At 49.2% G+C, this 26,445-nt stretch overlaps 1 protein-coding gene across 1 annotated transcript; it reads right to left on the minus strand.

The window, feature by feature from the left end:
* Window positions 1–26,070, minus strand: nol8 (nucleolar protein 8). Its single transcript, XM_038983918.1, has 18 exons — window positions 26,027–26,070; window positions 25,130–25,277; window positions 23,867–23,929; window positions 23,683–23,761; window positions 23,156–23,306; window positions 22,798–22,866; window positions 17,256–19,040; window positions 13,511–13,651; window positions 11,442–11,624; window positions 10,987–11,112; window positions 9,785–9,869; window positions 9,500–9,641; window positions 8,416–8,499; window positions 4,226–4,527; window positions 3,806–3,941; window positions 1,085–1,146; window positions 885–967; window positions 1–652 (listed from the first exon to the last, which is right to left on the minus strand). The coding sequence occupies exons 2-18, from the start codon at window positions 25,248–25,250 to the stop codon at window positions 593–595; spliced, it is 3,672 nt and encodes a 1,223-aa protein (XP_038839846.1). The 5' UTR covers window positions 25,251–25,277; window positions 26,027–26,070; the 3' UTR covers window positions 1–592.
* Between the last annotated feature and the right edge of the window lie 375 nt (window positions 26,071–26,445).

The raw sequence follows: 26,445 nt of genomic DNA on the forward strand, positions 1-26,445 counted from the left end.
TTGAAAGATATTCTGGGTTTTAATTCTCCATAGAAAAGAGCCATAAATCAATTACAACCATGCAATTCTGTAGTACAGATCAGATTCACATCATTATGTATTGTAAATGGAGTTGGATCTAGATGTGGACAGCAGTCTCTCCCTCACTCCAGGGTGAAGTTTCCCCCTAGGTACAGATCTAGGATCAGCTTCCCATTCCCCAAGCCTAATGTCAACAATTAGCGGGGGGGAAAATGCAAAACTGACCCGAGACCAGCGTCTATAGGGGCAACTTCAGTCTCCCTCACCACCTCAAGGAAGTCAACAACACCATCGGAGTTAAAACGACACTGTCCTGTCCCCTGGTGGCGGAAAATGGAGCTGGTTTTATTGGTAAAACGGCCATGTTTCTTCATGATAAAAAAAACTATGCTGGTAACACGATTGAAGTTGTAGGTTAGAACTTTTAACATAATAAAAAGTAACATCCCTCAAGTCAAAAAACATTAATTTTGAAATGATCCGAGGAGAAGTCTTGACTACCATGGGTCGTTTGTCATAACTCAGTCAGGTAAGACAAGATGTCCTCTCAACGTCTTGTGGATGTTGCGCGTCAGTTTCTCTGGGAGGTTCTCAGCTTCCTTCTGGCATCTTTGTGTTTTTTACGGTAATCCTGGGGGGGGGGGGGGGGGGGGGGACATCAGAAAAACATTGGTCAATTATCGTATAAGTACTTTTTTTTTTTGCTTTACTGACAATCATTATTTTACAAAAGGAATCATTTTAGTTATATTGAAAATCTTATTTCATGTAAATTTGACAGAGTACTATAAGCAACCATTTTCTAAAAAGTAAGTGTAGAATAGTTTTAAGTCCATTAAAGTGTCAGAGAGACAGGGCCTGACCTCTATGAGCCCGGTCCTCTTCTCCTCCCACTCCTCTCTTTGGTCCTCCAGCTTGGATGACCTGCAGAATGCTTTAGGCCCCTCTGATTGGACAAAACAAAAAAGTGCGTAATTTTATACTTTTATTTATTTTGTTGAAACGTAACACACAGTTCCCTTAGCAGAGCGTGTTGTGACTGCTAAACAAGGCCTAACGTTACCTTTCAACCGTTCATCGTCGAGCTGGAAAAAGAAGAAGGCCTTTTTTGACGCCAGCGGCGCTCTAATGAACAGAAACAAACAGTTTACAAAATCAATACACTGATAGCAACCCATCTAATGCCATCATAATCAATATCCAGAAGTTCCCAGGTTGAATAAATAACGATATTATTTTCTATCAATGACCATGATGTATTTACCTTATTACTGTATCGATGCAGGTAAACAGAGACCTAACTGTATCGATGCAGGTAAACAGGGACCTAACAGGTAAACAGGGACCTAACAGTATCGATACAGGTAAACAGGGACCTAACAGGTAAACAGGGACCTAACAGTATCGATACAGGTAAACAGGGACCTAACAGGTAAACAGGGACCTAACAGTATCGATACAGGTAAACAGGGACCTAACAGGTAAACAGGGACCTAACAGGTAAACAGGGACCTAACAGTATCGATACAGGTAAACAGGGACCTAACAGGTAAACAGGGACCTAACAGGTAAACAGGGACCTAACAGTATCGATACAGGTAAACGGGGACCTAACAGTATCGATACAGGTAAACAGGGACCTAACAGGTAAACAGGGACCTAACAGGTAAACAGGGACCTAACAGTATCGATACAGGTAAACGGGGACCTAACAGTATCGATACAGGTAAACAGGGACCTAACAGTATCGATACAGGTAAACAGGGACCTAACAGGTAAACGGGGACCTAACAGGTAAACAGGGACCTAACAGGTAAACAGGGACCTAACTGTATTGATACAGGTAAACAGGGACCTAACAGGTAAACAGGGACCTAACAGTATCGATACAGGTAAACGGGGACCTAACAGGTAAACAGGGACCTAACAGTATCGATACAGGTAAACAGGGACCTAACAGGTAAACAGGGACCTAACAGGTAAACAGGGACCTAACTGTATCGATACAGGTAAACAGGGACCTAACAGGTAAACAGGGACCTAACAGGTAAACAGGGACCTAACAGTATCGATACAGGTAAACAGGGACCTAACAGGTAAACAGGGACCTAACAGGTAAACAGGGACCTAACAGTATCGATACAGGTAAACAGGGACCTAACAGGTAAACAGGGACCTAACAGGTAAACAGGGACCTAACAGGTAAACAGGGACCTAACTGTATCGATACAGGTAAACAGGGACCTAACAGGTAAACAGGGACCTAACAGGTAAACAGGGACCTAACTGTATCGATACAGGTAAACAGGGACCTAACAGGTAAACAGGGACCTAACAGGTAAACAGGGACCTAACAGGTAAACAGGGACCTAACTGTATCGATACAGGTAAACAGGGACCTAACAGGTAAACAGGGACCTAACTGTATCGATACAGGTAAACAGGGACCTAACAGGTAAACAGGGACCTAACTGTATCGATACAGGTAAACAGGGACCTAACAGGTAAACAGGGACCTAACAGGTAAACAGGGACCTAACAGGTAAACAGGGACCTAACTGTATCGATACAGGTAAACAGGGACCTAACAGGTAAACAGGGACCTAACTGTATCGATACAGGTAAACAGGGACCTAACAGGTAAACAGGGACCTAACTGTATCGATACAGGTAAACAGGGACCTAACAGGTAAACAGGGACCTAACAGGTAAACAGGGACCTAACAGGTAAACAGGGACCTAACAGGTAAACAGGGACCTAACTGTATCGATACAGGTAAACAGGGACCTAACAGGTAAACAGGGACCTAACAGGTAAACAGGGACCTAACTGTATCGATACAGGTAAACAGGGACCTAACAGGTAAACAGGGACCTAACAGGTAAACAGGGACCTAACAGGTAAACAGGGACCTAACTGTATCGATACAGGTAAACAGAGACCTAACTGTATCGATACAGGTAAACAGGGACCTAACAGTATCGATACAGGTAAACAGGGACCTAACAGGTAAACAGGGACCTAACAGTATCGATACAGGTAAACAGGGATCTAACAGGTAAACAGGGACCTAACAGGTAAACAGGGACCTAACTGTATCGATACAGGTAAACAGGGATCTAACAGGTAAACAGGGACCTAACAGGTAAACGGGGACCTAACAGGTAAACAGGGACCTAACAGGTAAACAGGGACCTAACTGTATCGATACAGGTAAACAGGGACCTAACAGGTAAACAGGGACCTAACAGGTAAACAGGGACCTAACAGGTAAACAGGGACCTAACAGTATCGATACAGGTAAACAGGGACCTAACCGTATCGATACAGGTAAACAGGGACCTAACAGGTAAACAGGGACCTAACAGGTAAACAGGGACCTAACAGGTAAACAGGGACCTAACAGTATCGATACAGGTAAACAGGGACCTAACAGTATCGATACAGGTAAACAGGGACCTAACAGGTAAACAGGGACCTAACAGGTAAACGGGGACCTAACAGGTAAACAGGGACCTAACAGGTAAACAGGGACCTAACAGGTAAACAGGGACCTAACTGTATCGATACAGGTAAACAGGGACCTAACAGGTAAACAGGGACCTAACAGGTAAACAGGGACCTAACAGGTAAACAGGGACCTAACAGGTAAACAGGGACCTAACAGGTAAACAGGGACGTAACTGTATCGATACAGGTAAACAGGAACTTATTACTCGATGATTGATGTTACTCTGAAGCTGTAAGTAGTTAATAAAAAGACAAGTGGCTATAAGGTATTACTCTGTGGGTGTAATGGTGTCAGTATGTTCCTTGGCCTCCTCTTCCTCCTCCTCCTCCTCATCACTGCTGTCCTGGAAACGAGGGTCCACCTGCCATGACACCTTGGCCCCCTTGAGCGTCTCGATACGGTACTCCTCTGGAGAGGGACAACCAGAGACAGATATAGACACTAAACTTGACGTCAAAGATCACGCCACTGCTGTGGGTACTGACAACTGGCAGGTGTGGGGCTAGAGGGTCAGACCAGAGGAAACCCAGTAATGGGCCATCACATGGTCATAAAAACGACTGGTCCTGTCTAATGAGATTGAACAGAGGAAGATGCCGTTTACAGAACGCCAAGACTTGACCGGCAAGAGCAAAGACAGCTGGTTACATTAAAAGAAAACGTAAACACACAACGCAAGTACAGTCCATTACCTTTTTCAGTGTTGGTTTCGGCTGCCGTGTCACCCCCAAAGAATGAGAACTTGAAGCCTGACGATGCCTCTTCCTCATTGGTTAATAGGTGAGATGACACCATCACTGGATCTACTGCCATAGGCTGACTGGTCTCTTCCTCTTCTTTATCCCAGGCCACATTCTTCTCCTCCTCCTCGGTTTTCTCCTCCTTGGAGATTCCAAACACCTCCTTCATATCCATGGACACATCGTAATACATCTCCCCGGAGACCTCTGGCAGCTTCTCAGCCTCCTTCCGCTTCTTCTTCTTTGCCAGTTTACTGTGATTAACACACGGGACAAGAACAACTTAGTAAAACATGTACCTCACCTTCCTACCGTACCTCACCTTCCTACCGTACCTCACCCTTCCTACCGTACCTCACCCTTCCTACCGTACCTCACCCTTCCTACCGTACCTCACCCTTCCTACCGTACCTCACCCTTCCTACCGTACCTCACCCTTCCTACCGCACCGCTGCACCGTACCTCACCCTTCCTAACGTACCTCACCCTTCCTACCGTACCTCACCCTTCCTAACGTACCTCACCCTTCCTAACGTACCTCACCCTTCCTAACGTACCTCACCGCTGCACCGTACCTCACCCTTCCTACCGTACCTCACCCTTCCTACCGTACCTCACCCTTCCTACCGTACCTCACCCTTCCTACCGTACCTCACCCTTCCTACCGTACCTCACCCTTCCTACCGTACCTCACCGCTGCACCGTACCTCACCTTCCTACCGTACCTCACCCTTCCTACCGCACCTCACCTTCCTACCGCACCTCACCCTTCCCACCGCACCTCACCCTTCCCACCGCACCTCACCCTTCCCACCGTACCTCACCCTTCCCACCGTACCTCACCCTTCCTACCGTACCTCACCCTCCTACCGTACCTCACCGCTGCACCGTACCTCACCTTCCTACCGTACCTCACCTTCCTACCGTACTTCACCCTCCTACCGTACCTCACCTTCCTACCGTACCTCACCTTCCTACTGTACCTCACCCTTCCTAACGTACCTCACCCTTCCTACCGTACCTCACCCTTCCTACCGTACATCACCGCTGCACCGTACCTCACCCTTCCTACCGTACCTCACCGCTGCACCGTACCTCACCTTCCTACCGTACCTCACCTTCCTACCGTACCTCACCTTCCTACCGTACCTCATCTTCCTACCGTACATCACCTTCCTACCGTACATCACCTTCCTACCGTACCTCACCTTCCTACCGCACCGCATCTTCCTACCGTACCTCACCTTCCTACCGTACCTCACCTTCCTACCGTACCTCACCTTCCTACCGTACCTCACCTTCCTACCGTACCTCACCTCCCTGCCGCGCTTCACCGTACCTCACCTTTCTACCGTACCTCACCTTTCCTACTGCACCTCACCTTCCTACCGCACCTCACCCTTCCCACCGTACCTCACCTTTCCTACCGCACCTCACCCTTCCCACCGTACCTCACCCTTCCCACCGTACCTCACCCTTCCTACCGTACCTCACCCTTCCTACCGTACCTCACCGCTGCACCGTACCTCACCCTCCTACCGTACCTCACCTTCCTACCGTACCTCACCGCTGCACCGTACCTCACCTTCCTACCGTACCTCACCCTTCCTAACGTACCTCACCCTTCCTACCGTACCTCACCCTTCCTACCGTACCTCACCCTTCCTACCGTACCTCACCCTTCCTACCGTACCTCACCCTTCCTACCGTACCTCACCCTTCCTACCGTACCTCACCCTTCCTACCGTACCTCACCGCTGCACCGTACCTCACCTTCCTACCGTACCTCACCTTCCTACCGTACCTCATCTTTCTACCGTACCTCACCTTCCTACCGAACCTCACCGCTGCACCGTACCTCATCTTCCTACCGTACATCACCTTCCTACCGTACATCACCTTCCTACCGTACCTCACCTTCCTACCGCACCGCATCTTCCTACCGTACATCACCTTCCTACCGTACCTCACCTTCCTACCGTACCTCACCTTCCTACCGTACCTCACCTTCCTACCGTACCTCACCTTCCTGCCGCGCTTCACCGTACCTCACCTTTCTACCGTACCTCACCTTCCTACCGTACCTCACCCTTCCTACCGTACCTCACCCTTCCTACCGTACCTCACCCTTCCTACCGTACCTCACCCTTCCTACCGTACCTCACCCTTCCTACCGTACCTCACCTTCCTACCGTACATCACCTTCCTACCGTACATCACCTTCCTACCGTACATCACCTTCCTACCGTACCTCACCGCTGCACCGTACCTCACCTTCCTACCGTACCTCACCTTCCTGCCGCGCTTCACCGTACCTCACCTTTCTACCGTACCTCACCCTTTCTACCGTACCTCACCCTTCCTACCGTACCTCACCCTTCCTACCGTACCTCACCCTTCCTACCGTACCTCACCCTTCCTACCGTACCTCACCCTTCCTACCGTACCTCACCCTTCCTACCGTACCTCACCTTCCTACCGTACATCACCTTCCTACCGTACATCACCTTCCTACCGTACATCACCTTCCTACCGTACCTCACCGCTGCACCGTACCTCACCTTCCTACCGTACCTCACCTTCCTGCCGCGCTTCACCGTACCTCACCCTTCCTACCGTACCTCACCCTTCCTACCGTACCTCACCCTTCCTACCGTACCTCACCCTTCCTACCGTACCTCACCCTTCCTACCGTACCTCACCCTTCCTACCGCACCGCTGCACCATACCTCACCTTCCTACCGTACCTCACCTTCCTACCGCACCGCTGCACCATACCTCACCTTCCTACCGTACCTCACCTTCCTACCGCACCGCTGCACCTTACCTCACCTTCCTACCGTACCTCACCCTTCCTACCGTACCTCACCCTTCCTACCGTACCTCACCCTTCCTACCGTACCTCACCCTTCCTACCGCACCGCTGCACCATACCTCACCTTCCTACCGTACCTCACCTTCCTACCGTACCTCACCCTTCCTACCGTACCTCACCCTTCCTACCGTACCTCACCCTTCCTACCGTACCTCACCCTTCCTACCGTACCTCACCCTTCCTACCGTACCTCACCCTTCCTACCGAACCTCAACCTTCCTACCGTACCTCACCCTTCCTACCGTACCTCACCCTTCCTACCGTACCTCACCCTTCCTACCGCACCGCTGCACCATACCTCACCCTTCCTACCGTACCTCACCCTTCCTACCGTACCTCACCCTTCCTACCGTACCTCACCCTTCCTACCGTACCTCACCCTTCCTACCGTACCTCACCCTTCCTACCGTACCTCACCGCTGCACCTACTCTATGTTTTTATGATATCCAAATTGGTAGTTACAGTCTTGTCTCATCGCTGCAACTCTCGAACGGACTCGGGAGAGGCGAAGGTCGAGAGCCGTGCGTCCTCCGAAATACAACCCAACCAAGCCGCACTGCTTCTGACGCACTGCTCGCTTAACCCCGGGAAGCCAGCTGAACCAATGTCTCGGAGGAAACACAGTACACCTGGCGACCGTGTCAGCGTGCACTGCGTCCGGCCCCGCCACAGGAGTCGCTGTTGCGCGATGGGACAAGAACATCCCGTCCGGCCAAACCCTCCCCTAACCCGGGCGATGCTAGGACAATTGCGCACCGCCTCATGGGTCTCCAAGTCGCGGCTGGCTGCGACACAGACTAGTATCGAAACCGGGTCTGTAGTGACGCCTCTAGCACTGCAGTGCAGTGTCTTAGACCGCTGCGCCACTCAGGAGGCCCCATGTACCTTACATTATTTAGTTTGTACAAGGATGACGTTAAAAGGCAGGCTAATGTGTGCGTTGTAGTCTGGCTAATTTGTGCGTAGCAGTCTGGCTAATTTGTGCGTAGTAGTCTGGCTAATGTGTGCGTAGTAGTCTGGCTAATGTGTGCGTAGTAGTCTGGCTAATGTGTGCGTAGTAGTCAGGCTAATTTGTGCGTAGTAGTCTGGCGAATTTGTGCAAGGAATCACTGTTTGTACATACAGGAAACTTTTGTCATGAAAACATTTGACTTCATCTAAAATAAAATGCATAAAGGGCTTTTTGGTCCAGCTCTACAAATCACATTTCCTGATTTTCCTTTTGTTACTACGACAACGGGCTCTTCGTTCTGATGAAGCGGCTACCTGTCTTTCTTGGGCTTGTCATTCTTAGTTTCAAAAGCAACGTGCTCCTCTTTGGTTGGGTCATACTGCAACGCTGAGATATCTCTGCAACAACAGAAAAAAGCATTACAACATTAAACAAGCTGTGAAAATACAAAAACATCACAAATGAGGAACAAGAGCATTTGACCTGTATCAGAAACCAGGGCCCCCATAGTGCACTACTGTTGACCAGGGGCCCCCATAGTGCACTACTGTTGACCAGGGGCCCCCATAGTGCACTACTGTTGACCAGGGGCCCCCATAGTGCACTACTGTTGACCAGGGGCCCCCATAGTGCACTACTGTTGACCAGGGGCCCCCATAGTGCACTACTGTTGACCAGGGGCCCCCATAGTGCACTACTGTTGACCAGGGGCCCCCATAGTGCACTACTGTTGACCAGGGGCCCCCATAGTGCACTACTGTTGACCAGGGGCCCCCATAGTGCACTACTGTTGACCAGGGGCCCCCATAGTGCACTACTGTTGACCAGGGGCCCCCTAGTGCACTACTGTTGACCAGGGGCCCCCATAGTGCACTACTGTTGACCGGGGGGCCCCCATAGTGCACTACTGTTGACCGGGGGGCCCCCATAGTGCACTACTGTTGACCGGGGGGCCCCCATAGTGCACTACTGTTGACCGGGGGGCCCCCATAGTGCACTACTGTTGACCGGGGGGCCCCCATAGTGCACTACTGTTGACCGGGGGGCCCCCATAGTGCACTACTGTTGACCGGGGGGCCCCCATAGTGCACTACTGTTGACCGGGGGGCCCCCATAGTGCACTACTGTTGACCGGGGGGCCCCCATAGTGCACTACTGTTGACCGGGGGGCCCCCATAGTGCACTACTGTTGACCGGGGGCCCCCATAGTGCACTACTGTTGACCAGGGGACCCCATAGTGCACTACTGTTGACCGGGGTCCCCAATAGTGCACTACTGTTGACCAGGGGCCCCCTAGTGCACTACTGTTGACCAGGGGCCCCCTATATAGGGCACAGGGTACCATTTCAGACACCGTTCTAACATAGTGACATGAACTCCAGTGAGTTCTGACTGACCTGAACGTCTTGCCCTTGGCTGTAGGTTTATTAGGGTCAGAGGGTTTTACGTTGATGTTGAGGAGACTATTTAAGATGTCTAGACTTTTCTTCTTCTCCTCCACCAGCTCGCACTCTTTCTCCGGCTGAGACAACTCTATCTCTGTCGAGGAAAATATAAAAAAAGAGTAAACAAATCAAAAGGTACTGACAAAAAAAATAAATAAAAAGGCAGTGTCTGGAGAGGGTTTAGGAATGGGGCCTAAAGAGAACGAACGCGCTAATAGGAGAGTCGATCTGCCTCACCTGGTTCCTCGTCATCGCTGTCAATAAACCTGTGATCCATCTGGAATCGCTCATCCGTTCCAAACCTCGACTGAAGTTTCATGAGCTACAAACAATTTAATTCATAAAACAGTTTGTAAGGAAAGATGATAATAAGGTAGTAAATAATATATATGTGACGACGTAACAACAATGAGACCACGGTCATTTAGCAGACACTTTGATACAATACAACTTAGAGAAAAGGGTGTCATTCCAGACATAGGCACTGACTGATGTCACCAGCCTGAAACGTGTCTAATGTCAGTCTAATGTCAGTCTAATGTCAGTCTAATGTCAGTCTAATGTCAGTCTAATGTCAGTCTAATGTCAGTCTAATGCCAGTCTAATGCCAGTCTAATGCCAGTCTAATGTCAGTCTAATGTCAGTCTAATGCCAGTCTAATGTCAGTCTAATGTCAGTCTAATGTCAGTCTAATGCCAGTCTAATGCCAGTCTAATGTCAGACTAATGTCAACAGCCTGAAACGTGTCTAATGTCAGTCTAATGTCAGTCTAATGTCAGTCTAATGTCAACAGCCTGAAACGTGTCTAATGTCAGTCTAATGTCAACAGCCTGAAACATGTCTAATGTCAGTCTAATGTCAGTCTAATGTCAGTCTAATGTCAGTCTAATGTCAACAGCCTGAAATGTGTCTAATGTCAGACTAATGTCAGTCTAATGTCAGTCTAATGTCAACAGCCTGAAATGTGTCTAATGTCAGACTAATGTCAGACTAATGTCAGACTAATGTCAACAGCTTGAAATGTGTCTAATGTCAGTCTAATGTCAACAGCTTGAAACGTGTCTAATGTCAGACTAATGTCAGTCTAATGTCAACAGCTTGAAACGTGTCTAATGCCAGTCTAATGTCAGGCTAATGTCAGACTAATGTCAGGCTAATGTCAACAGCCTGAAACGTGTCTAATGTCAGACTAATGTCAGTCTAATGTCAACAGCTTGAAACGTGTCTAATGTCAAACTAATGTCAGTCTAATGTCAACAGCTTGAAACGTGTCTAATGCCAGTCTAATGTCAGACTAATGTCAGGCTAATGTCAGGCTAATGTCAGGCTAATGTCAGGCTAATGTCAGGCTAATGTCAACAGCCTGAAACGTGTCTAATGTCAGTCTAATGTCAGTCTAATGTCAATAGTCAGCGAGACAACTTGTAATACCAGCTCACCTTTGCTCCAGCTTTCCCTTCAAACTGAGGTTTAATCTGGAACCTGTCCCCATCTCTCTTCTCCTCATCATCATCATCATCATCGTCGTCGTCAAACAGGTTGCTGGCCGCCAGCTTCTCAGATTTCTGGAACAGGTAACAGCTAAATGAACGTGTGAAACAACCAACAAGCCTGATCTCAGATTACCAGCCTGGGTACAAGTCTGTTTGTGCCATCATGCCACTCTTTGTGACACCAAACAGGGCAGTGATGGCACAATAAGACCGGTACCCAGGCTAGTCAAACAACAGATATGAGACCATGCTACCAATCATGTGTTTAGTATGGTAAATAAGACGTAACTGTTCAATAAAAACATTTCTTCGCAGGGTCGTAGGTTACGGATGTTATTTTGCCGTGGTCCAATGACTTTCATACTAGTTTATGGTTGTAACCTTCGCCAAAAACCAAGTACCTTGTCTTTAAGGCCTGGTTTTCCTCTAGCGGATGATTCTTCATCACTAGAGTCTTCCTCATCAGACTGGCTGTTCTGGAACAGTGTCTTCTTGGGGTTGGGAGGTTCGGGGGAAGTCTGTTCTTCCTCATCTTCCTCATCAGAGCTGAACTTGATGTGGTGTTTCCCATTAGCAGCTGAATCCTGATCAAAACACCATGAAATGGGTGAGGATTTTCTGACAAAATAATTTTTCTTATTTTGTTGAAATACTTACATGACTACATAGCAGAGTTAAGAACCAACAATAAAGACATTAACAAACAAAACAATGTGTCAATGACAAATATCCCACATTAGATTTGCTGAGTTGGTGTACATTCAACAGGCTCTCACAGTCTTAATGCACGATTAGACGTTCACCCGCATTCGCCAAAACGTCAAATTTAGAAGGTAAGGGTTACGGTTCGGGACGGGGCTCCGAAGGGTTACGGTTCGGGACGGGGCTCCGAAGGGTTACGGTTCGGGACGGGGCTCCGAAGGGTTACGGTTCGGGACGGGGCTCCGAAGGGTTACGGTTCGGGACGGGGCTCCGAAGGGTTACGGTTCGGGACGGGGCTCTGAAGGGTTACGGTTCGGGACGGGGCTCTGAAGGGTTACGGTTCGGGACGGGGCTCTGAAGGGTTACGGTTCGGGACGGGGCTCCGAATGGTTACGGTTCGGGACGGGGCTCCGAAGGGTTACGGTTTGGGACGGGGCTCCGAAGGGTTACGGTTCGGGACGGGGCTCCGAAGGGTTACGGTTCGGGACGGGGCTCTGAAGGGTTACGGTTCGGGACGGGGCTCTGAATGGTTACGGTTCGGGATAGGGCTCTGAGGGGTTACGGTTCGGGACGGGGCTCCGAAGGGTTACGGTTCCGGACGGGGCTCCGAAGGGTTACGGTTCCGGACGGGGCTCCGAAGGGTTACGGTTCGGGACGGGGCTCCGAAGGGTTACGGTTCGGGACGGGGCTCCGAAGGGTTACGGTTCGGGACGGGGCTCTGAGGGGTTACGGTTCGGGACAGGGCTCTGAGGGGTTACGGTTCGGGATAGGGCTCTGAGGGGTTACGGTTCGGGATAGGGCTCTGAGGGGTTACGGTTCGGGATAGGGCTCTGAGGGGTTACGGTTCGGGATAGGGCTCTGAGGGGTTACGGTTCGGGATGGGGCTCTGAGGGGTTACGGTTCGGGACGGGGCTCTGAAGGGTTACGGTTCGGGACGGGGCTCTGAAGGGTTACGGTTCGGGACGGGGCTCTGAAGGGTTACGGTTCGGGACGGGGCTCTGAAGGGTTACGGTTCGGGACGGGGCTCTGAAGGGTTACGGTTCGGGACGGGGCTCTGAATGGTTACGGTTCGGGACGGGGCTCCGAAGGGTTACGGTTTGGGACGGGGCTCCGAAGGGTTACGGTTCGGGACGGGGCTCCGAAGGGTTACGGTTCCGGACGGGGCTCCGAAGGGTTACGGTTCCGGACGGGGCTCCGAAGGGTTACGGTTCCGGACGGGGCTCCGAAGGGTTACGGTTCCGGACGGGGCTCTGAGGGGTTACGGTTCGGGACAGGGCTCCGAAGGGTTACGGTTCCGGACGGGGCTCCGAAGGGTTACGGTTCCGGACGGGGCTCCGAAGGGTTACGGTTCCGGACGGGGCTCCGAAGGGTTACGGTTCGGGACGGGGCTCCGAAGGGTTACGGTTCGGGACGGGGCTCTGAGGGGTTACGGTTCGGGATAGGGCTCTGAGGGGTTACGGTTCGGGATAGGGCTCTGAGGGGTTACGGTTCGGGATAGGGCTCTGAGGGGTTACGGTTCGGGATAGGGCTCTGAGGGGTTACGGTTCGGGATAGGGCTCTGAGGGGTTACGGTTCGGGACGGGGCTCTGAAGGGTTACGGTTCGGGACGGGGCTCTGAAGGGTTACGGTTCGGGACGGGGCTCTGAAGGGTTACGGTTCGGGACGGGGCTCTGAAGGGTTACGGTTTGGGACGGGGCTCAATGGTTAAGGTTTGGGATAGGGCTCGTATATGTGTATGTGACATAGTGACATGCTACCAGTGACTTACCAGTTTAGCCAGAGCCTCCTGGATGAGCTTCTTCTGCAGTTCAACCTCCTTCTGCCTCTGTTCCTGAGCAGCTAGACGTTTCTGGTTGTCCTGCTGCTGAGCATCTACCACCGCACCAGCACTCTGGGGCTTCTTAGACACCTGCAACAAGTAATACATCATATACATCTACACTTTATTTAAAGTGCACTTATTTATTTAGCCTTTTATTTACCCAGGTAGGTTTGGCTACTGACATAAGAGATTAAAAACAAATACAAGGCAATAAAAGAACAGAGAGAGCGCGAACAGAAAGAGAGAGAAGAGAGAGAACGAGAGCAGAGAGAGAAAACGCACACACAGAGAGAGAAAACGCACACAGAGAGAGAAAACGCACACACAGAGAGAGAGAACGCACACACAGAGAGAGAGAACGCACACACAGAGAGAGAGAGAGAAAACGCACACACAGAGAGAGAAAACACACACACAGAGAGAAAACACACACACAGAGAGAGAAAACGCACACACAGAGGGAGAGAAAACGCACACACAGAGGGAGAGAGAGCGAGCCCTGGCAGTAAACCCCAAAAATACTAAAATAATGATTTTCCAGAGAAGATCCAGATCTCAGGGAATTAGACCAAAGTTCTCAATTGGTACAAAATATATAGAGTACTGCACACACTACAATTACTTAGGTTTAAAAATAAACTCAACTGGACACCTTAATAAGCCAATGAATGAACAGAGAGAAAGCACACAGGGCATTCTATGCCATTAAAAAGCAAATTCAAATTGAAATACCTTGGCTAAAACTAATTGGCTAAAACGAATTGAATATGTCATTGAACCAATTGCACTTTATGGCAGCGAGGTGTGGGTTCCACTTGCAAAACAAGATTTCATCAAATGGGACAAACACCCCATTGAAACCCTGCATGCAGAGTTCTGTAAGATTCTCCTACATGTCCAGAGGAAAACTACAAACAATGCATGCTGGGCAGAATTAGGCCAATATCCACTAAAAAATAAATAAAAAAAGAGTCATTACGTTTTGGAAACATCTAAAATACAGTGACCACCTCTCATATCATTACCAAGCCCTGCAATACCAAGAGCTGAGCAAAGAAAAGAGTCCCCTCATCCAGCTGGTCCTGGGGCTGAGTTCACTAACCTGTTCTACTAACACACTGAAGCCTCAGTCCCCTCATCCAGCTGGTCCTGGGGCTGAGTTCACTAACCTGTTCTACTAACACACTGAAGCCTCAGTCCCCTCATCCAGCTGGTCCTGGGGCTGAGTTCACTAACCTGTTCTACTAACACACTGAAGCCTCAGTCCCCTCATCCAGCTGGTCCTGAGTTCACTAACCTGTTCTACTAACACACTGAAGCCTCAGTCCCCTCATCCAGCTGGTCCTGGGGCTGAGTTCACTAACCTGTTCTACTAACACACTAAAGCCTCAGTCCCCTCATCCAGCTGGTCCTGGGGCTGAGTTCACAAACCTGTTCTACTACCACAGTGAAGCCTCAGTCCCCTCATCCAGCTGGTCCTGAGTTCACTAACCTGTTCACGAACACACTGAAGCCTCAGTCCCCTCATCCAGCTGGTCCTGGGGCTGAGTTCACAAACCTGTTCTACTAACAGACTGAAGCCTCAGTCCCCTCATCCAGCTGGTCCTGAGTTCACTAACCTGTTCTACTAACACACTGAAGCCTCAGTTCCCTCATCCAGCTGGTCCTGAGTTCACTAACCTGTTCTACTAATACACTGAAGCCTCAGTCCCCTCATCCAGCTGGTCCTGTGGCTGAGTTCACTAACCTGTTCTACTAACACACTGAAGCCTCAGTCCCCTCATCCAGCTGGTCCTGGGGCTGAGTTCACTAACCTGTTCTACTAACACACTGAAGCCTCAGTCCCCTCATCCAGCTGGTCCTGAGTTCACTAACCTGTTCTACTAACACACTGAAGCCTCAGTCCCCTCATCCAGCTGGTCCTGGGGCTGAGTTCACTAACCTGTTCTACTAACACACTGAAGCCTCAGTCCCCTCATCCAGCTGATCCTGGGGCTGAGTTCACTAACCTGTTCTACTAACACACTGAAGCCTCAGTCCCCTCATCCAGCTGATCCTGGGGCTGAGTTCACTAACCTGTTCTACTAACACACTGAAGCCTCAGTCCCCTCATCCAGCTGATCCTGGGGCTGAGTTCACTAACCTGTTCTACTAACACACTGAAGCCTCAGGACCAGAACATCCAATCAATCAGAATAAAACAAATTACAACACAGTCAAAACAAAACTACATTGCTTATTGGGAAACACAAGCACAAAGCAAAATGCAGTGCTTTCTGGCCCTAAATCGACAGTACACCGTGGCTAACTATTTGACCGTGGTTACTGATCAAAACCTTGACAAAATACAGGCTCAGTGAGCACAGCCTTGCCATTGAGAAGGGTAAACACAGGAAAACCTGGCTCCCTGTAGAGGAAAGGCTGTGCAACCACTGCAGAACCTGAGACGGAGCTGCATTTCCTGACAAAATGTCAAAAATATAAACAATTAGAGAGTGTCATTTCCCCAAATTTGAAACCCTTAAAAGGTTTCAAAGACCTCTCTGATGAGAGTAGGCTACCCGTCCTGTTGGGGGAGGACGCAGAGAGCTGTGGGTTGGCAGCGCACTACATTGCTGCCTGCCATAAGTTGAGGGACAGTGTCTGACAGACCAATCAACCTGCAATGTATGGTTATTTTGACCCTTGGTTATTGTTGTTACTGTTGTCCCGTTGACAATTTTGATTCTCATTTTTTTTCTTCTTCATATTGTAAATATCCAAAGTAAGCTTTGGCAATTTGTACATTGTTACGTCATGCCAATAAAGCAAATTGAATTGAGAGAGCACAGAGAGCAAGAGAGCGCACAGAGAGCAAGAGAGAGAGAGCACAGAGAGAGAGAGAGAGCACAGAGAGAGAGAGAGAGCACAGAGAGAGAGAGAGAGCACAGAGAGAGAGAGAGAGAGAGAGCACAGAGAGAGAGAGAGAGAGAGAGCACAGAGAGAGAGAGAGAGAGAGGAGGGAGCACAGAGAGAGAGAGAGCACAGAGAGAGAGAGAGCACAGAGAGAGAGAGCACAGAGAGCAAGAGAGAGCACAGAGAGCAAGAGAGAGCACAGAGAGAGAGAGAGAGAGAGAGAGAGAGAGAGAGGAGAGAGCACAGAGAGAGAGAGAGAGCACAGAGAGAGAGAGAGAGCACAGAGAGAGAGAGAGAGCACAGAGAGAGAGAGAGAGAGAGAGAGAGAGAGCACAGAGAGAGAGAGAGAGAGAGAGAGAGCACAGAGAGAGAGAGCACAGAGAGAGAGAGAGAGAGAGAGAGAGAGAGAGAGAGCACAGAGAGAGAGAGAGAGAGAGAGCACAGAGAGAGAGAGAGAGAGAGAGCACAGAGAGAGAGAGAGAGCACAGAGAGAGAGAGAGAGTACAGAGAGAGAGAGAGAGAGAGCACAGAGAGAGAGAGAGAGAGCACAGAGAGAGAGAGAGAGCACAGAGAGAGAGAGAGAGAGAGAGAGAGAGAGAGAGAGAGGAGGGAGCACAGAGAGAGAGAGAGCACAGAGAGAGAGAGAGCACAGAGAGAGAGAGAGCACAGAGAGCAAGAGAGAGCACAGAGAGAGGAGAGAGCACAGAGAGAGAGAGAGAGAGAGCACAGAGAGAGAGAGAGAGAGAGAGCACAGAGAGAGAGAGAGAGAGAGAGCACAGAGAGAGAGAGAGCATACCTCAGCCTTCTGAGTCTTTTTAGCGGGTACACTCCTAGAGGCGCTAGGCTCCGACTCCAGACTGGAGGAACCACTGCTGCTGCTGGATGTAGAGCTAGCCTCTGGGACACGCTTCTTCTCAGCCTTGGCTTTAGAAGTAGTTTTCAGTTTGAGGGCTGGTGCCTCGGTTGTATCTTCACTATCCGAGCTGCGGGGACGAATTGTGCCTTTAGTTTCTGAGGGTTTTGCCACAGTCTTGCCTAATCTGTCATGTTTCTGTTTCTTAGTGGACGTCTCCGTTTTACCGTCCTCCTCAACTTGTCTTTTTAGACTGCGTTGTCCGGCACTTTGTGATGACGTGGCTAAGAGAACCTTGGTCCCCTGGAAAGCAGGAAGAGATGTCGACGGATTTGTTTTCTTCTTCCCCTTCTTCTTCTTCTTCTCACTCACCTCGTCACTGTCGTCCTCTTCAAAGATGGCCGCCAGAATCTCCTCTGGTGTGTTTCCATTTCCTGTCTTAGCCAGCGGTACAGGAGCCTTAGCGGCAGTAACCCGGGGTTCTATTCCTAGCACCTCAGATACACGATTTGGTCCAGGTTGTTGTGAATCAGATCCCGGATCGTCGTCGTCGCTGTCCTTGTCCAAGCCTTTTAAAAACGATTCTCTAACCAGCTGCTGCAGATCGTCCAGTGAAAACTCTAACCTCTGACAGTTAGTAAACATGGCTTCGTATTCAGAATCGGCGCTAGCCTCAGATGTATCTTCATATGATTCGCTATCGTCAGATGATAATTCTGAAGGAGGGGTCTTCTTTTTAGAGACAACCTTCTTGCCGGGCTTTTGGGCTTTTGAAGAGTGAGATTCACTCTCTTCTTCCGAATCATCATCAGATTCTGAAGGGGTGGTGGATTTCTCAATAGCCTTTTTCTTAGGGAGGACGTTATAAGTCCTTTTGGCTTTTGAAGAGTTGGATTTTTCACTCTCTTCTTCCGAGTCATCATTCTCACTATCACTCTCTGGCGAAGGGGCCTTCTTTATAGGGAAGACTTTCTTTACAGCCTTTTTGGGGAGGACTTTGTTAGCCTTTTTTGCTTTAGTTCTGTCTGTTTCCAGGTTGTTGGTTTGCTTATTCACCTCAGCTTTCTCCTGTGTTTTCCTGACCTCAGGCAGTTGGTCCTGCTTGGTACCGCTGGGTGTTTTCCTGGAGTTGAGGATCTCATCCGTATCAGCTGAGTCATAATCCTCCTCGTTCTTCCCAGAAGACTCACCTGGAAGCTGGCAGACATCTTTAATCTTCTGCTGCGTAAAGAATGTTCTGGGTATGTAGTTATCGCCTACCACCTCCAGGTTGTCTTCATCCTCGTCTACTACTGGGCCGTCCGCCGGTGCACTCCGCTGTGCCAACATCCTAATGTCACCGTCTGAGTCATCGCCACTGTCAAAAACACACACAGAGGTTTGTGTGTGGAGTTTCTTAGAAGCCGGTGTCTGTTTAGGTTTAGTTGGAGGTCTGGTTTCTCCGTTAGACTTCTGAACCGTTGAACCTTTCTCCGAGGTACCACAGGACTTCACACTGTCGGACTGTCCGTTTGCAACGACTTGGTTCGTCGTTCTGTCTTTCTTCTTTTTAGCAGGTGGTGTTTTTTTCTGTGGTGGGAACTCTCCTCTTCTCTTCTTACTGATGTCGTCGTCTCCGCCTGACATTTCCCACGTTAGTTGGGACACGGGCGTCGGGTCTGGAACCTCAGCTGAACTCTCTAGTTTCTTGATGTTGTGGCTGTGTTTCGACGGATCATACTTGATGAAGTGATACTGGAGTCAAGGGGAACTAACATTCTGTTTTTGTGACAATTCAAATAAATAAATATTTGTCACATGCGCCGAATACAACAGGTGTAGGTAGACCTTTACCGTGAAATGCTTTACTGACAAGACCTTAACCAACAATGCAGGCTATTTTTTACAAAAAAAATACTTCCTAAAAAAAGTTATAATTAAAAGAAAAACTATAACAAGGTTATATACAGGGGGTACCGGTACCGAGTCAGTGTGGAGGTTATATACAGGGGGTACCGGTACCGAGTCAGTGTGGAGGTTATATACAGGGGGTACCGGTACCGAGTCAGTGTGGAGGTTATATACAGGGGGTACCGGTACCGAGTCAGTGTGGAGGTTATATACAGGGGGTACCGGTACCGAGTCAGTGTGGAGGTTATATACAGGGGGTACCGGTACCGAGTCAGTGTGGAGGTTATATACAGGGGGTACCGGTACCGAGTCAGTGTGGAGGTTATATACAGGGGGTACCGGTACCGAGTCAGTGTGGAGGTTATATACAGGGGGTACCGGTACCGAGTCAGTGTGGAGGTTATATACAGGGGGTACCGGTACCGAGTCAGTGTGGAGGTTATATACAGGGGGTACCGGTACCGAGTCAGTGTGGAGGTTATATACAGGGGGTACCGGTACCGAGTCAGTGTGGAGGTTATATACAGGGGGTACCGGTACCGAGTCAGTGTGGAGGTTATATACAGGGGGTACCGGTACCGAGTCAGTGTGGAGGTTATATACAGGGTGTTACGGTACAGAGTCAGTGTGGAGGTTATATACAGGGGGTACCGGTACCGAGTCAGTGTGGAGGTTATATACAGGGGGTACCGGTACCGAGTCAGTGTGGAGGTTATATACAGGGGGTACCGGTACCGAGTCAGTGTGGAGGTTATATACAGGGGGTACCGGTACCGAGTCAGTGTGGAGGTTATATACAGGGGGTACCGGTACCGAGTCAGTGTGGAGGTTATATACAGGGGGTACCGGTACCGAGTCAGTGTGGAGGTTATATACAGGGGGTACCGGTACCGAGTCAGTGTGGAGGTTATATACAGGGGGTACCGGTACCGAGTCAATGTGGAGGTTATATACAGGGGGTACCGGTTATATACAGGGGGTACCGAGTCAGTGTGGAGGTTATATACAGGGGGTACCGGTACCGAGTCAGTGTGGAGGTTATATACAGGGGGTACCGGTACCGAGTCAGTGTGGAGGTTATATACAGGGGGTACCGGTACCGAGTCAGTGTGGAGGTTATATACAGGGGGTACCGGTACCGAGTCAGTGTGGAGGTTATATACAGGGGGTACCGGTACCGAGTCAATGTGGAGGTTATATACAGGGGGTACCGGTACCGAGTCAATGTGGAGGTTATATACAGGGGGTACCGGTTATATACAGGGGGTACCGAGTCAGTGTGGAGGTTATATACAGGGGGTACCGGTACCGAGTCAGTGTGGAGGTTATATACAGGGGGTACCGGTACCGAGTCAGTGTGGAGGTTATATACAGGGGGTACCGGTACCGAGTCAGTGTGGAGGTTATATACAGGGGGTACCGGTACAGAGTCAATGTGGAGGTTATATACAGGGGGTACCGGTACCGAGTCAGTGTGGAGGTTATATACAGGGGGTACCGGTACCGAGTCAGTGTGGAGGTTATATACAGGGGGTACCGGTACAGAGTCAATGTGGAGGTTATATACAGGGGGTACCGGTACCGAGTCAATGTGGAGGTTATATACAGGGGGTACCGGTACAGAGTCAATGTGGAGGCTATATACAGGGGGTACCGGTACCGAGTCAGTGTGGAGGTTATATACAGGGGGTACCGGTACCGAGTCAGTGTGGAGGTTATATACAGGGGGTACCGGTACCGAGTCAGTGTGGAGGTTATATACAGGGGGTACCGGTACCGAGTCAGTGTGGAGGTTATATACAGGGGGTACCGGTACCGAGTCAGTGTGGAGGTTATATACAGGGGGTACCGGTACCGAGTCAGTGTGGAGGTTATATACAGGGGGTACCGGTACCGAGTCAGTGTGGAGGTTATATACAGGGGGTACCGGTACCGAGTCAGTGTGGAGGTTATATACAGGGGGTACCGGTACAGAGTCAATGTGGATGTTATATACAGGGGGTACCGGTACCGAGTCAATGTGGAGGTTATATACAGGGGGTACCGGTACAGAGTCAATGTGGAGGCTATATACAGGGGGTACCGGTACCGAGTCAGTGTGGAGGTTATATACAGGGGGTACCGGTACCGAGTCAGTGTGGAGGTTATATACAGGGGGTACCGGTACCGAGTCAGTGTGGAGGTTATATACAGGGGGTACCGGTACCGAGTCAGTGTGGAGGTTATATACAGGGGGTACCGGTACCGAGTCAGTGTGGAGGTTATATACAGGGGGTACCGGTACCGAGTCAGTGTGGAGGTTATATACAGGGGGTACCGGTACCGAGTCAGTGTGGAGGTTATATACAGGGGGTACCGGTACCGAGTCAGTGTGGAGGTTATATACTGGGGGTACCGGTACCGAGTCAGTGTGGAGGTTATATACAGGGGGTACCGGTACCGAGTCAGTGTGGAGGTTATATACAGGGGGTACCGGTACCGAGTCAATGTGGAGGTTATATACAGGGGGTACCGAGTCAGTGTGGAGGTTATATACAGGGGGTACCGGTACCGAGTCAGTGTGGAGGTTATATACAGGGGGTACCGGTACCGAGTCAGTGTGGAGGTTATATACAGGGGGTACCGGTACCGAGTCAGTGTGGAGGTTATATACAGGGGGTACCGGTACCGAGTCAGTGTGGAGGTTATATACAGGGGGTACCGGTACCGAGTCAGTGTGGAGGTTATATACAGGGGGTACCGGTACCGAGTCAGTGTGGAGGTTATATACAGGGGGTACCGGTACCGAGTCAGTGTGGAGGTTATATACAGGGGGTACCGGTACCGAGTCAGTGTGGAGGTTATATACAGGGGGTACCGGTACCGAGTCAGTGTGGAGGTTATATACAGGGGGTACCGGTACCGAGTCAATGTGCAGGGGTGCAGGTTAGTCGAGCTAATATGTACAAGTAGGTAGTAGGGGTAAAGTGACTATGCATAGATTAATTGGCGCCCCGTTTCCTGTAGTCTACGATCAGCTCTTTTGTCTTGATCACGCTGAGGGAGAGGTTGTTGTCCTGGCACCACGCGGCCAGGTCTCTGACCTCCTCCATGTAGGCCGTCTCATCGTTGTCTGTGATCAGGCCTAACACCTTCGCCAAATTTAATGGTGTTGGAGTCGTGCGCTACCAAGCAGTAGTGGGTGAACAGGGAATACAGGAGGGGCCTAAGCACGCACCCCTGAGGGGCCCCAGTGTTGAGGATCAGCGTGGTGGATGTGTTGTTACCTACCTTCACCACCTGGGGGCGGCCCGTCAGGAAGTCCAGGATCCAGTTGCAGAGGGAGGTGTTTCGTCTCAGGGTCCTTAACTTAGTGATGAGCTTTTTGGGCACTATGGTATTGAACGCTGAGCTGTAATCAACAAACAGCTTTCTCACGGGTTTAAAACTATATTGACAACTATATCGAGAAGATAAGAATCTGTAAAAAAACAAACAAGCACCATCACTAAACGATGACCAGGAAACGAGACAGGATTTCTACTTTAACTACGGTTTTTTCTCTCTCTCCAGATTGGACCATAAAAAGGAAACTTGGGCAACTTGAAAAGGATATTTTGTTCCTTCCTTGGCACTTGAGATTAAGAACTGGGAGGACTCGTCCAAATTTACTCACAACCCAATCCTAGAAAAAAAGAACAATAATTGAGAAATAACACAAAACACATGGATGTTCAAAAAAGACCACAGAACAGCCATTCAGTGCTGTGTGTATTCTCACTATTCTCTGGTACAGCACAATAATAACCTGGGTCGCAGATTGCTTTTCTTTGTGTTGTATGACCATTGTCGCACCACATGACAATGACCATAGGAGTTGTCACAGTCAGTACAATTAGATCTGGCACCAGTCTAGTACAATAATAAAATACAGGCAAATATACCTACCCACCCACCCACCCCCACACACACACCTTGTGCCCAGGTATCTCTGTCCCAGGAACAGCTGCCTTCATATGGAAGTTCTCCACTCCCGCCTCCTTCATAGACTCCACTAGTTTGACTTTGTGGTTGACGATTGGTGACTTGATCTTCTCTGCTGCTTCATGACGCTCCTGAGCTAATCTAGTAGTAGAAAACAACATATTCATCAATTCAATCCTACTGTGTACACAAGAGTTGGCCAACCCTCCTCTTGAGGAGCGACACTTCCTGTAGGACTTTGGTCCAGCCCTTAACTTTGTTCCCCTTCAGGACTTTGATTCGCCGAATGAAGTGTTAGAACAGGGCTGGAGCAAAAGCCTGCACACGTACTAGCGCTCCAGAAGGCCGGGTTGTCAACTTCTGATGTAGATCCATCACGACGACACTAGTTCAGAAGATACCCAGGCCTACAGACGACACTTGTTCAGAAGATACCCAGGCCTACAGACGACACTTGTTCAGAAGATACCCAGGCTACATTACGTTTGTAGTGAAACACAAATAGGAATATCCTTACTTCTGTAAGAAGGTTTCTCTGGCCTGCTCAATTTGTATTGTTCCACCTTTCCATTTGGTCTTGTTCAGCACAGTCATACCTAACAGGGACACAAAGACAGTTAGAAACATAACTAATTATCTGACGTATCAGAATGTGTATAACAGATTATGTTTGAGAGAGGATTTAATAAAAAGACACCTACATTTCTTAAAATCAGCATCAGTAATTTCTAAATTGATATATCCAAAGGTTTTATAAGGAACTCCTGTGGAAGAAGAACAGACAACACATCATTACAAATGACAGTAAAACTGCTGTGGAAATACAATCAAAGTCATCACGGGGATTACCCCTACGAAGCTCCCCGTCATGTCAGCCCTACGAAGCTCCCCGTCATGTCAGCCCTACGAAGCTCCCCGTCATGTCAGCCCTACGAAGCTCCCCGTCATGTCAGCCCTACGAAGCTCCCCGTCATGTCAGCCCTACGAAGCTCCCCGTCATGTCAGCCCTACGAAGCTCCCCGTCATGTCAGCCCTACGAAGCTCCCCGTCATGTCAGCCCTACGAAGCTCCCCGTCATGTCAGCCCTACGAAGCTCCCCGTCATGTCAGCCCCACGAAGCTCCCCGTCATGTCAGCCCCACGAAGCTCCCCGTCATGTCAGCCCTACGAAGCTCCCCGTCATGTCAGCCCTACGAAGCTCCCCGTCATGTCAGCCCCACGAAGCTCCCCGTCATGTCAGCCCTACGAAGCTCACCGTCATGTACCAATGTCAGCACGGGGATTATCCCTACGAAGCTCACTGTCACGTACCAATGTCAGCACGGGGATTATCCCTACGAAGCTCACCGTCACGTATGCAGGTATGACAGTGCGTGCGGGTATTTAAACAGTAATGTTACGTTTCAGGGTATTACATAGAAGTGGGTGAGATTGGTACTCGGCCTGTGACTGTACCCATTTCAGCAGCTCGTTTCCCCACGTTGGAATCCGTAATCGGTAGATGGTTCTGATGAAAAGGGCATTGTTTGCATTGCAGAGCCCAATAAAGTATTACATCTAATTATTTGATGCTACCGCCCCCTTCTACGTTCAAACGAAACACTGATTCCATGTTGTGTCTCTCTTATCACATACACCTATCTGTGTTTCACACCTGTTTGTCTAGCTAATCAGCCTCGCATTTGGGCAACATGCTGCAGTAGATGGGAAGTAGAAGGAAGCCTGAGCACCATGTATGATTTGGAGGGGGGCGGTAGCATCAAACAATTGGATATAAATAATTTATTGGGCAACGCTCGGAGGTGAAAGTGACCTTTCCATCAGAACAGTCTACCGATTATGGATACCTTCCACCGCGGGATACGTGCTGCTAAAAGAGGCACTGCTACGGGTCGTGGCATAACCGCAAAGTTGTTGCTATAGGATTGCCCTTAGACTAATTTCATTAATTAAATAATTACATACCTTCATCATCTCTCCTGGTCCTGAGTTCCACATCCTGGACATCACCAAATTTACCAAATCTGTCTTTCAGATCCTTTTGAGTGATGGTGTGGCTCAGGCCACCGATATATAGACGTTTCATGGTGACTAACTCCTCACGTTGACAGATCTGGCAAAGAGAACAAGGTAAAACGTATCAGCTAGCTAACTAAGTACAGTCCTGCATGGCTAAAGCTAGGTGCGAGACCGATTGCACTATCAACTCTAGCGGACTAAACCTCACTATCTTAAAAGTTGGTAAAGTTCATCATAAACTAACGGCGTGGAGCCGAGACCAGACTTTGTGGACTGTAGATCCGACTACATTAATTTGCCCAAGGTCAACACGTAAAATAAAAATGATGAAACTCCCACATATGTTTGTCCTCTGTAGCTGCGTGCCTTTTTTTGTTTGCTGAAATCCATACTTTCGCAATAAAAGTTTATTAAAATAGAACCAACGACTGTTTGCATCATTACTTTTCAGCGCAAATGCCCGTGTTACAATTGAATCTCACCAAGGAAACAGTCGGTGGTCGTATTTGATTAACAAGCAACTACAAGAAGACAAACAGTTACAAGGTGGGCATTTAATATTTATGTTTGTTTAAGTATTGACTTTGGGCGAACCGATGTAATCGGAGCTAGATTCCACAAAGCATGGCATCGGCTCCACGCCGTTAGTGAATTTCAGAAACTTCCTTTACCGTGGAGTTTAATCCGTTTATATCAACACCAAAAACAACAGTACGCGTTGACATAAGTACCTTGCTAACTGGACAAGTTCAACAAATTGAGGCAGAAATCCAAATGTGTAAAGTAACAGATTAAATGTGTTAATCGATCCGAAATGAATATATATATTCACAAACTGTTTACCTCAGTGTTGGAAATTCACACGCATCCAGATGGTGGTACACGAGTGGTACACGAGAAGATTCCGGCTACATTTGTGAACACATGTGTTTGGTTCCGGAGTTTCATGGTTCCGCATTGTGTCGTCGGGACTCTGGGGTTGTATGTCGGGGACGTTGGCTTCTAAAAAAATAAAAAATCCTTATCACACAAGTATCATATCATTTAACTTCGCTATCTTGGTATTACCAATGTTTGTTGAGTTGACAAAACGTTATGATCTTCTGAGATGTAATGTACCTCCGTTAATTTGAGCGTACGCAGATCCGTCCCACAAAATTATTCCGGAAGACAGAAATCGCGCGAAAGGTCTGTTTTGAACACAAGAGTATTTCAGAGGAGTCTGGCAGGTAAATTAGATCCACTTTGTCTTAAATCTGAGA

The sequence above is a fragment of the Salvelinus namaycush genome, unplaced genomic scaffold, assembly GCF_016432855.1.
Source record: "Salvelinus namaycush isolate Seneca unplaced genomic scaffold, SaNama_1.0 Scaffold20, whole genome shotgun sequence".
Taxonomy (NCBI): domain Eukaryota; kingdom Metazoa; phylum Chordata; class Actinopteri; order Salmoniformes; family Salmonidae; genus Salvelinus; species Salvelinus namaycush.